The sequence below is a fragment of the Polypterus senegalus genome, chromosome 11, assembly GCF_016835505.1.
Source record: "Polypterus senegalus isolate Bchr_013 chromosome 11, ASM1683550v1, whole genome shotgun sequence".
Lineage (NCBI taxonomy): Eukaryota > Metazoa > Chordata > Cladistia > Polypteriformes > Polypteridae > Polypterus > Polypterus senegalus.
Genome location: NC_053164.1, coordinates 70,160,991 through 70,174,185, shown reverse-complemented (window position 1 = coordinate 70,174,185; position 13,195 = coordinate 70,160,991). Strand labels below are relative to the sequence as shown.

Sequence of the window (13,195 nt, the reverse complement as noted above, 5' to 3'; positions counted from 1 at the left end):
TTCCTAGACACACGAGATGGATCTGGCCGCATATTCCGCGCAGCGCCCTCTGTCGTACAGACGGTGTTATAGCTGACAAAGGCACGATGGTCCGTAGCCGCCACCTTTTAATTGACTCCAATGGAAGCCAATAGAGTCTACATGCCGAACTTTAGTGCTCTGCCCGGTTACATTGTGATTAAGACTTGGGCAATGATAGGGTCATTTGACTCAAATAATGACGGCTGACCTACTTGGAGCTCCATGCTGCAAAGATACAGTATTTAAAAAACTTGCGGAACAGGGTCCTTAACACAGTCTGTTCTTGCTTAGGAGTTATCCTAACATTATGAATTTCAGAGCAGAGAAGCCTATTCAGGTATACTTACTAACCATTTATTCAATCCACTTATGTCTGACTTTATTTTACTTTTTTTCAATCCTTATATTGTAAATAAACAAAATTATAATATAGAAATTTAAGCCTTGGAAAACCCACTTCATCCTACTATAGAGATGTATTAGTGGGAAACTAGGGTGGCAGGGACTACTCTGAATGGGAAAGTAATAAAGAAAATGATTAGACTTTAAAATAAGTTCAACCCACTTATGTCTGGTTTTATTATTATTTTTTTTTACCTTTTTTTCAATCCTTATATTGTAAATAAACATACTTATGATATAGAAATTTAAGCCTTGGAAAACCCACTTAATCCAACTACAGAGATGGATTAGTGGGAAACTAGGGTGGCAGGGACTATCCTGAATGGGAAGGCAATAAAGAAAATGATTGGACTTTATAAAATATGCATAATAATGAAACAATAGACAATTACATGATTAAAAAAAGAAATACATATAGAACATACACATACACATACATAGTACTTTGGAAAATAATTAAATATAATCTGTTGAACACTTCGTCCACTTGAAATGCGTTACAAACTTGAACAGTTTCAGAAATCTAAGATATCTAACAACATTTTTTAGTCCTGTTTAATTGCAAACACTAAAACTGTTAAGTTTAAATTTAGTAGGGCGAATGTTGAGCAGATGTGGCAGTGTCTTAAAAGAATAAACTGGGATGAGCTTTAACACAAGGAGACAGCTGAGGAGCAAAGAAAGATGTTTAAAAAGGTTTTACATATAATGCAGGATAAGTTCATTCCAAAAATTTGGAATTGGTAAGAATTTTTTAAAAAGGTTAAATAAAGAGATGAAAAATGGTGTGTCAAGAAGGACATTAGGGAAGATAAAAGGCAGTTTGAGAGAAATATTGCAGATAAGGCAAAAGACCACCAAAAGAGGTTATTTCAGTGTTTCAGTATTAAAAGAACAGTCAAGGAGGAGATGAAGCCTATCAGGAATAGTAAGGGAAAATACAACTATACAGACAGCAAAATGCCAATGCTCTACACTTTCAATTCTTTGGAAGATTTAATGTGTGAGGAAGTAAATAGCCTCCCATTAGTAACGTGGAATGACATACTGAGTGATTTTGAAATTGTAGAGGGAGAAGTACTGTTTAAATTAAATAAGCTGAAATGTAACAAATCACCAGAACCACATAATACTTATCCTTGAGTGCTTAAGGAAGTTAGTGAATACTTATCTAAACCCTTGACGCATATTTTTCAAAAGTCACTGTGCACTGGGGAAGTTTCTATGGACTGGAAAATTACTAATATTATCTAGTTATATAAAAACGGTGATCAGGCAGATCCTAGTAACTATGGGCCATTTACCTTAAGGTGCGTCACAGGTAAATTAATAGAAAAAATTGTTTAGATTGAGCAGCACATGGCAAGAAATCAGAATTGGTGTATGTTAAAAGTGGTGTCCCACAGGGGGCAGTGCTAGGGCTGCTCCTGTTTTTAATATATATAAATGATCTGTATAGGAATATAAGTAACAAGCTAGATGGACTGGAATATAATCTTGAAGCTCATTGCAGTGTTGTTTGAATAGTATACAGGTTTGGGCAGATTTGTGGCAGATGAAATTTAATGTAAGAAAATGTAAAGTATTACACATAGGAAGTAAAAATGGTAGATTTCAAAACACAATAGGATGTTTGAAAATTGAAAACACTTCTTATGAGAATGGTTTAGGAGTCATAGTGGGCTCATCACAATCGACTTCTAAAGAGCGTTCAGAAGCCATTAAGAAGGCTAACAGAATGTTAGGTAATATAGCATGATGTGCAGAGTACAAGTCCATGGAGGTCATGCTTAAGTTTTATAAAACACACTGGTGAAGCCTCACCACAGAAGTACTAGAAGAAGTCCAGAGAAGAGTGTCAAGGCTGATTCCAGGGCTGCATTGAATGAGCTATAAGTAGAACCTTTTCATCTTAAATGAAAGGGGATTAGGAGGAGACATGATTGAAGTGTTTAAAATTATGAAACTAATCAGTACAGTGGATTGAGACTATTATTTTAAAGAGTTCATCAAGAACTTGAGGACATAATCAGGGACAGATTAAGACCTTTAAGATGCCCTAAGCACTTAAAAGATTTTGGTGCTCCCATATATATGGGCTGCACTTACTCTCAGTAAATGATTGAATTGGACGGCTGGCATGACCAAGACAAGAACGATCACATGAGCCTCGGTGGACTGTGTAGCAGTTAGCAGATTCAAATTCTGTCATGATCCAAAGATGCATATATATAATTAACCTCTATTATTACTATTTTATTATTATTGTTATTATTGTATATATATATTTGTATAGCAGTAGAGTGTTGTACCATGTTAGCCACAGATTGATACAGGAGAAAGTAAAGCTTGCATTTGTAATCTATTTAGTTAGCCAATAAAAGGTGTCATTTCCCCCTACTTTCTCCTGTGTATATACAGTATATGTATGTAATTTCCTTACATCCATTATCCATCCATCCATCCATTATCCAACCCGCTATATCCTAACTACTGGGTCACAGGGATCTGCTGGAGCCAATCCCAGACAACACAGGGTGCCAAGGCAGAAAACAAACACCAGGCAGGGCGCCAGCCCACCGCAGGGCACACACAAACACCAAGCACACACTAGGGACAATTTTAAATCGCCAATGCACCTAACCTGCATGTCTTTGGACTGTGGGAGGAAACATGTATGTAATTTCTTCTTTTAATATAGAAGCCTCTTTTTGGGGAACCTGGTCCAACTGCACCAATTTTGCACCATATGGTTCATGGTAAATCCACCAATGGAAAATTTCTGTGGGGTCCCCCTTCCCTTGATTCCCTTAGCATGTGCTTATTTTGCTTAATGGTTATTTCAGTCCTGGAAAATCTCTTAAGGGTAAACTTTGTGTAAACATTAGGAAGTTTTTCTTTACACATAGAACCATAGACACATGAAAAAAGCTAACAAGTAGTGTTATAGACAGTAGGACATTAAGGACTTTTAAAACTAAACTTGATGTTATTTTGGAAGAATTGAGTAGATAGAACTGGTGAGCTATGTTGGGCTGAATGGCCTGCTCTCATCTGGATTGTTCTAATGTTCTGAAGACCTTCTGGTTAACAGGTAGCAGCACCGTGCCACTAGCAATGGAATCTGGGGCCAGGTTGCTCATTTTCCATGAGGTCAGGCGAGGTGCTACACTGTCTCAGAGAGCTGCTAAAAGGGCACCACACCGGGGCTGATCTGCTATGAAACTAATGAAGCTTAAGCTTCAGGGCCCCTAATCCTAAAGGAGCCCCAGAAGTTACTTTAGCTCAAATTCCTTAACATTTTTGGGAGTCTACTGTATGAGAAGTTTTTTTTTTTTTTTTTTAAATGATCCATATATTTATTTTGATACTATCCGTATGTATGGTGTTCGCGTCAATACCTTGAATCAATACAAGATAGAACCATTCAATGTGACTCTGTCTCTGTAGTTAGAACATAACGTGGCAAACGCGGACGCAGTATTGCATGATTGGCTAAGAATGTTCGAATGCTTCAGTGACGCCGCTGGACGGCCGAGTATAGCAAGTCAGTGTTGGTTCAAGCAGATAACAGTAAGTTCGGTTGGTTTTTTCAACGTTGGTTTGGTGGGGCGTACTTTCCAGGGCTAACATCGTCGACTGACTTAAACCCTTCGACAGCTCCGGAACCGTAAGTAATTTAGAACGTATCGCCATTTGTTTGGTACGTCGAAATCTATCTTTGGGCAGTTCGGTTTTGGCATCCGTCCTTCTGACATCTATTGGCAAACTGAGTAATGACAGCTGGGTATTAACAACGGTCATTGTTTAAATTTTAGCCGATCTCAGATCTAAAATGACCACGCCAACATAATTACTACTCCGACTCTGATTGGAGTCATAAAATAGTTTGTTTTGAAAATTTGTGTTTGGCGGAAAAAATGAGGTGCGCCGAAGAGCTGAGTTCACGTCTCGCAGCCCCGTTTAAACAGGAAACTCTTCATTACTTTGGCAGAAAAGGTCTATTTTAAGCACAAATCAGTGCCATGATAACAAAATCATTTCAAGGACTTAAAAAAACAAATAATTCTTTGCAGAGAAAATATGGATTTCACAAACGTAGGATTCTTACTGGGACTAGATGTTAAAATCCCCAAATTTTTCAGCACAGCAGTTGAAAGGAGAGGTCACCTTGAGTGGAGTGAAATTTGCCACAGAATGCGTGGTGAAACCAATGCGACACATCTTCAGTTGTGTGCCCCGACTTCATTGGGTGTTTCGGCCGCTTATCACAAGACACCCTCCGCCGGGGTTGGCCCACCCCTGGTTGATCAGACCCGGGTGTGTGTAGCATGGTGACACCACTCGATCAATTGGCAGCCCATGTTAAGTCCCTACGTTTCAGCCACAGCCAGTGACTGCTCCGTTCCGCTACAGTGGCAAGCTCTTTGATTGCCTTCCGTTGAGCCTGCCCTCTGATCCCTACTTCCTTCAATAGCCTCGTGGTTGAACTGGCTACAAACCCTCTGCATCCCACCTCCACTGGCCACACTTTGACGAAGAATGTGTAGCCCGATTCGATCAGACTCCTAGTAATATTAATAAAATAGTGTCATTCAATGCAAAATAATAGTTACATTAAAATTACAAGGTTATTAAAGTATCAAAAACATGAATCTGCCATAGAATAACTGCATTGAAGAAGATGACAGTGGTTACCCAGATTTTGTTGCTGGTTGTGAAGCGGTCCCCATAACAGTTCAAGCTTCTGGGACCCACAAAAGTACGTGCCATTGTCTTAGACTAAGTGGAGAGGTGCTCCTTTGTCCCTTTTGGGTAAGGACCAACTCAAATCTGACTTTTAAGGAAAACGCAGAAGTCATTTGCAAAAAGGGACAGCAGTGCCTCTACTGTTTAAAGAGTGAGAGTACTTTTTACTTTGAGTCCTACCATGATGTCACCCTTTTATAAATCTTGCGTTGAGTCTGTCTTTACTTATGTCCTGCTGGCCTGATTAGGAGAATTTAAAGTCATCAACAAACATGGAATAAATTAAATCGGAGCAATAAAATATCAAGGTGTCAACAGTTCAATCTCACAGACCTGTTTCATGAGCAAGTGTCAAGGAAAGCATGGTGAGTTTTGTCAGACAGGAGTCACCCACTGTATTCTCAACTTCAGTTGTTGCCATCAGGTTACAAATTGAAGAGTCCAAGGATAACAAGTAACCTATTCAAATACTTTTTCATTAATCTTCTAAATACATTTCATTTTAATAAACATTCACAGCCTTAAATTAAAAGGATGAGCAGTTAGCATTTGCATCAATTAACAATCAAGTGTAAATGTTGGTTTAATTTTTATAACTAACATGTTTGATCTAATGCTTCACCATATACGTATTATGCTCATTGCTAAATTGTATTTCTACTAAGTTTATGTTTGATGGTTGTATTCTGTTGTGATCTGTTTTACTTTTGTGACACCTCTGTTTAAAATTGCTGACAAGTCAGATAGAGAGTTTGAGGAGATGTCTCAGAGAGGGGATGAAGGAGGCAAGCTTGCAAGGCAGAAAGTGATGAAAAGTGACAACAGAGTGCTTGGTTTACTTTGTGCTCTGCTGTTTGTATTTAATCTTCAATAAATACTCCATTATTTTATGTCTTTCCTTCTTGACTTTAAAGTACTGAATACGTGGAAGGGGACTCGCAATGACACAGAAAAACTCCTTGGTCTGAATCCCTGCCAAGCAGTGTTAGTGTGGTGGTTGCATGTCTGAATGGGTTTTCCTTCCTCATCCCAAAGACATGTGAATTACAGTAGCACCTTACCTCTTATGAGAAAGTATGGGAGTGTATGCACATACGTCTTCTGTTTGAACAGCACCTCGTCCTTGACGGGATGCTGCCTTGTGCCCAGTGCTTCAAGGGTAAGGTGGGCAACCATTCATTTTTAAACCTGGATAAACAGGTTAGAAAATGAGGAGAATGGAAAGATCAGTAATTGCAAATTGGCAGAAATGAGGTCCATGGCCATGGCACTCTCACTACAATGGTTAACACTGAGGGTCTAGGTTACAGTTACTGTATATAAAGCATGCTTGTAGCCAGAGGCATCACAGTCTCTGTGAGTGTGTATATAACTCATATCACATCATGAAATGAGCTAACCATACCAGCTGCTTCTCCTCCCTAGAGTGTGCAGCATATTCAAGAGATGAATATGTAAATTGGAGTGCCAGCTGCAGACTTTTGAACAGGGGTTATGAAGAGGGAAATCTTGTAAATTATCACGTCAGTGAAATGGGTAAGTAATGTTTACATGACAGGTCGGATAATGCAGACTTGCTTATCCAAGGTTTGGCAGCTTACCATGGTTATAAACTGTCGACTGAAGCATGACAGCAAAGAAACACCAACTTTTTATTAAAATGTTTGAAATACATGAAGCAAGCAGTGAGATCGCAGTCTTCCAAGACTGAATCTGCATGTGGACCCCCAATGAGAAATAAGTGGTGAACACTGCAGAATGTGACAGAAAGGCACACACAACAAAAGGCATACTGCAGGACTGTAAATGTGAGCTTAAACTAAAAGCCGATAAAAAGTGTGATTCTTTCTAATGTGGAAAATTATAGAATCTTAAAGAGCATTGTAGATTTTAGAAACAGTATATGAATGGACTCTGTGTTCTGAGATTTTTCAGGTAAGGAAGACAGAATTTCAAGATTGGCATACTCACTGAACATGGAAGTGGAGAGTTTTGACGTGTTGCAGTAATTTTATTTTTGCTTTCCTACTAGCCATTTATGTTAACTCAGGCTCATATTATTATTATTAGATTTGTATTAATAGTCTATGTAACTATTTAGTCTTTTATAAATGCTGGAAGTTGCTGGTTAACATGACACGACATCCTACAACCTATTTAATACACTTCAGGATCATGAAGAATGGGGGGTGGGCACTGTACATAGGGCAGAAAACAGCAGTATGTGGGATGCCAGTCCATCAAGAGCCCACTCACAGACACCCACTCAGGGACAGTTTGGAATCAGTAACTGCAGTATGCACAGAAAAACACACACCAACACAGGGAGAACACGAAAACTGAACACATGGGATTTGAACCCATGGCCCACAGTGCCACCTACAATCTAAGTTAGTGCTGTAGATGTTTGTAATCTTAGAGCAATTAATTTGGCTATTATTATTCAAGGTGTCACTTTTACATGGTTTCTATATTACTTGTAGATTGAGATCTATGATGGTGCAGAGAAGAACTAGCTTGGTATATTATTCTGCTGAAAGTATTGATCTGAAAAACAGTAGATGGATATGAAGAGAGGGGGCTACAGTCAGTGACAATGCTTAGGTGTGCTATAGCATTCAAGTGACTTTCAAAAGGACTCGAGAGCTCCAATGTGTGCCAAGAATACACTCCATACTAATAGACCTACCGCTGCCAGCCGGTATTGTTGAACCAAGGTATTAATGTAGCTGAACAGTCTTGGTTATGAAAGGTCAGATTTGAGAAGTCATACATACAACTGGTAATACAAAACTGTTCCTGCAAAAATGCATCTATTACTTATGTACTCTTATGTAACAAGACCTTAACAAAGGCTCCTTTTGGTTTCGAGTAAAGTGATTATTCATCTGTGCAATGTGGCACTACCACAATTTCACTTTGGAACAGTCAGAAGTGTTTTAAGTGAGACCTATTTAAAATGATATTGCATACTTCAATATACAACATATGAATCCTCTATATTCCTAAGTTGTACCTTTACCAGCATATTAAATGCCACACTGCACAGAGACAAACAGCCGCTTTACTGATGCTTTACACGTGTCATTAACACCAAAAGAAGCCTTTTTATGGTTTTGTTACATAAATAATAGATGCACTTTTGCAGTACCTAAAGTGTCACCATACAATTTTAGTGACAAAGAAAAAAAAAAAAACAGTATTACACTCCTACTACCACCAAAGGACTCATGTTGTTTATGTCACATTCTGACCCAACAATCTAGTCTAACTTGGGTGACTATACATGTAGTCTCACCTTCCAGTTCTTCTCTGACAGGACTTGAACTTGAAATGGCCTTCTGTTACTCTAGTTCATTCACTTCAGGGTCCCATGTGTTGCTCTATTGTGGTCTGTCTTGCAGGATGAACAAGCCTGGTCATTCTCCTTTGAGACCTCTAATTAACATCCATTCATTGTCCAACCTGCTATATCCTAACACAAATATAAATAATAAATTGATATTCTCTACTAACACTAGCGACTATACACAAATTAAATGCTTTCACCAGGATAGATTTACCTGAATTACATAAAATAATCTCTCAACTGAAACCCTCCACCTGCGTCCTTGACCCAATACCAACCAGGTTTTTCAAAGAAATATCAGGCGTTCTAATTGACAATATTCTGGACATAGTAAATTCATCATTAGATACGGGGGTCTTTCCAGACTGTCTTAAGACTGCTGTAGTTAAACCCCTTCTTAAGAAACATAATCTTGACCCCTCTGCCTTTGAAAATTTTAGACCCATTTCTAACCTACCCTTCTTAAGTAAAATTCTAGAGAAGGCAGTCATTATGCAGTTAAATGACCACCTCAATAAACATGCTATTCTTGATACATTTCAGTTAGGCTTCAGAACAAATCACAGTACAGAAACTGCACTTGTTAAAGTAGTAAATGACTTGCGGGTAAATGCAGACAGAGGCCATTTATCTGTTCTCATCCTCTTAGATCTGAGTGCTGCATTTGACACCATTGATCATAATATTCTTAGAAATCGCCTTAGTCAATGGGTGGGCCTCTCTGGCAGTGTCTTAAATTGGTTTGAATCCTACCTGGCAGGAGAAAATTCTTTGTGAGTTGTGGTAATCAAATCTCAAAGACACATGATATCCGATATGGTGTTCCACAAGGCTCTATCCTGGGTCCGCTGCTTTTCTCAATCTATATGCTTCCGTTAGGTCAGATTATCTCAGGTTACAACGTGAGCTACCACAGCTATGCTGATGACACACAGCTGTACTTATCAACAGCACCTGATGACTCCGACTCTTTCGATACACTAACACAATGTCTTACTGGTATTTCTGAATGGATGAATAGTAATTTTCTCAAACTAAATAAAGAGAAAACTGAAATTTTGGTAATTGGCAATAATGGATTCAGCGAGGTTATCAGAAATAAACTTAATGCACTAGGATTAAAAGTTAAGACGGAAGTAAAAAATTTAGGGGTAACCGTTGACTGTAATCTGAATTTTAAATCGCATATTCATCAGACCACTAGGACAGCATTTTTTCACTTAAGAAACATAGCTAAAGTTAGACCTCTTATAACATTGAAAGATGCGGAGAAATTAATTCACGCTTTTGTTTTCAGTAGACTAGATTACTGTAACGCACTCCTCTCAGGACTACCCAAAAAAGACATAAATCATTTGCAACGAGTGCAGAATGCAGCTGCTAGAATCCTAACTGGGAAAAGAAAATCCGAACACATTTCTCCAGTTTTGATGTCACTACACTGGTTGCCTGTGTCATTCAGGATTGACTTTAAAATACTGCTTATGGTTTATAAAGCCTTAAATAATCTCGCTCCATCTTATATATCGGAATGCCTGACACGTTATATTCCAAATCGTAACCTTAGATCTTCAAATGAGTGTCTCCTTATAATTCCAAAAGCTAAACTTAAAAGAAGTGGTGAGGCGGCCTTCTGCTGTTATGCACCCAAAATCTGGAATAGCCTGCCAATAGGAATTCGCCAGGCTGATACAGTAGAGCACTTTAAAACACTGCTGAAAACACATTACTTTAACATGGCCTTTTATAACTTCACTTTAACTTAATCCTGATACTCTGTATGTTCAATTCATCATAATAACTATTCATGGTGGCTCTAAAATCCGTACTGACCCCTACTCTCTCTTCTGTTTCTTTTTCCGGTTTCTTTGTGGTGGCGGCCTGCGCCACCACCACCTACTCAAAGCATCATGATGCACCAACATTGATGGACTGAAAGCCAGAAGTCTACGTGACCATCATCATCAGGTCCTTCGATGAAAACGCTAAATACAAAGAGGACTGTTTGATTTATGTTAGGTAGATTGCCCAGAGGGGACTGGGCGGTCTCTTGGTCTGGAACCCCTACAGATTTTATTTGTTTCTCCAGCCTTTGGAGTTTTTTTGTTTTTCTGTCCACCCTGGCCATCGGACCTTACTCTTATTCTATGTTAATTAATGTTGACTTATGTTTATCTTTTATTGTGTCTTCTATTTCTCTATTCATTTTGTAAAGCACTTTGAGCTACATTTTTTTGTATGAATATGTGCTATATAAATAAATGTTGATTGATTGATTGATACTGCATACAGATACCAGTACGGTAGCACCACAAATATGTATCTTGCCTGTTCTAATGTTTGGCCAAAAAACCAATAAGGCACCTCTTGTGTTGTAGCCACATAACTAGCCATTAGGTGGTACAGGCACAGCTAATAAAGTGACCAATGAGTGCACATTGTCTAAATGCAGCTCTCAGTTCTATTTTCAATACAGTATATGACTGTCTTGTAAGAGTGCAACTCACAGTAACATCTTGGCCCTTCAGGTTTTTTTTCCCCCCAGAACTAGGACTACACTCTAAGCGAGTATTAAATCACTTGAATTCTTTTTGTAGTCGATAATTATTACAACCATTGCTCTGAAAAAGGCATACAAGGGATAACTACTTACTGGTACATTTCACTTCTGTCTCTTTTTATAGTGTCAACTGTAAACGACAGGAAGCCTGCAAATACCGCATACATGCTGTTTAAACGTCTTCCATGTTAACAGTTGGATGCCAGTAAATCATTCTCTACTAGCTATTTGTAGGTCTTCTACTGTTGTTCACTACAGCTGAGAAATGTTTTCTTTCACAATTACCCAAAGCAACTTGTCACGTTTCAGACATGAGTTAGTGAATTCCAACAATCAAAATAGAGGATGTCCAGAAGAACACAAGAAATGATTAAATGTTGTGTGGAGAAAGGAAGGGAGCATACAGACTACTTCTAAAAAATGATCTTGTACAGGAACAATGCAGCAACCTTGTAGAAGTGAACATTAAGGAGAGCTATGCTACACTGCGCTTTAAACCTCTGAAAAAAATGAGTACTGTACATGAATCTAAAGCATTGCTCTTCTGCATATGTTGTGTTAGTGATGAAAAAATGCATAAAAAGACAGCAAATTACTTTTATTATTTTTTTTTTCCTCAGGTAACAAATATCTTACATAAACATCTTTTCCATTTTGTTCAGAGGTCCCTTTTGAACAAAAATATATAAAAACAAACACTCCATCTACCTCAAATGACTTTGTTCACAAAAGGTACAGAGAAAATATTTTGGCATTTTTGATGATTTAACACTCAGGTAAAAATTAAATATTTCAAGGCTTTTGTCAGAAAGTATGCCAAAACCCCAAATTTTATTTTTCCAATGAGAAATATAACATCTCCCATGGCATAATGTTTACAAAAGTCTTGTGTAATTGAAAAAAGATGTGATAAGGTAGGACATAACATAGTTTTTTCAAAGTAGCCTGTCTGGGAACAGCATCTCTTTTTAGAAAGATAAAACATTTTATATTTTGCAACTCTCAGCTAACAAGAAAAGAAAGTGCTGAAAATGGCCTAGTATCCCAAGTATCCCATTAATCTGTCTCTGGAAACCCAGTGAAAAAATAAAGCACATAAAAGGAACAAAACAGGATTATATACATATTTTAAAAAGTACTGCTTGATTAGACAAGTCCAGTGAATGGCACCATCAACTGAATGAGTCCATTTATCTTCTCAAGGTCAGACTTTATTAGCACCACCTTTGGATTCTAGGAAACCAGCCCACATCCCACAGCACAAGGGGCCAGGCTCCTGCTAAGAGATTCTTGACGAGGTGGGCTTTGTAGCTGTGGCTCAGGTACAGATCTATTGGCATCAGCATGATCAAGATGTAAAGCCAGGAGTGTCATTCTGAATCAGACAGAATAATTACTTCTTCTGGGTCACACTGCGTGGCAACACTCACCTAAAAAGATATGACAGCATGTTAGAAAACAAGGCAGTGTTCAAGGACAAAGTTACTTGACATTCACTCCATTTATATGAGTCACTGCTTTAGCTTGTTGGTTTCAGAATTGCAATAGAAACTACAGAATTATAAAGGTTAAACACTGACTCGGTTTAAACCACAAGGAGTCACTTAATCTGCCTGCTTTCTGTAAAAGTGGCCATGATCAGAGCACTGGTCCAATCATCCTCTTTAAATGCACTATATACTGTATAAAGTATGAGGTCTTGGTTTTTTACTTCAGATATTTCAGAAAACACAGTGAGTTCATTAGCAAACGTGTCTCCTGAGCAGTGAGGGGAATGTCACTTTTAAAACTAACTTTAGTTACGTTACTCATTACTTACAAAGAAAGTAACTAAATGGTATATACAGTAGTTACTTATTATAAAATGCAATGCATTATAAATAGTGTATTACTTTTTCTTCTTTTGGATTTAAAATTGCACATTTCACTGGCTAGCATTTATTATTAAGACTTAAGCCCATATACAGTATGAAGCATCATGTAAGTGACTAGAAGCAAAGCCAACTATGATAATTTTCTTGTAGTTTATAAATAATTTTATTGTGCTGTTAAGTAAATAACATCCATCTTCTTTATACATCCTCGACCTGAGCCCTTGACGATCTGCAGTCTGC

At 38.0% G+C, this 13,195-nt stretch overlaps 1 protein-coding gene across 1 annotated transcript in view; it reads right to left on the bottom strand.

Annotated features, from left to right (window-relative positions):
* Positions 1-11,664: 11,664 nt before the first annotated feature.
* daxx (death-domain associated protein) overlaps positions 11,665-13,195 on the bottom strand; it is a 34,353-nt gene continuing 32,822 nt past the window's right edge. The window contains exon 11 of the mRNA XM_039768976.1: positions 11,665-12,511. Within this exon, the coding sequence (XP_039624910.1) occupies positions 12,452-12,511 (60 nt within the window). The 3' untranslated portion in view covers positions 11,665-12,451. The remainder of the gene's footprint in view (positions 12,512-13,195) is intronic.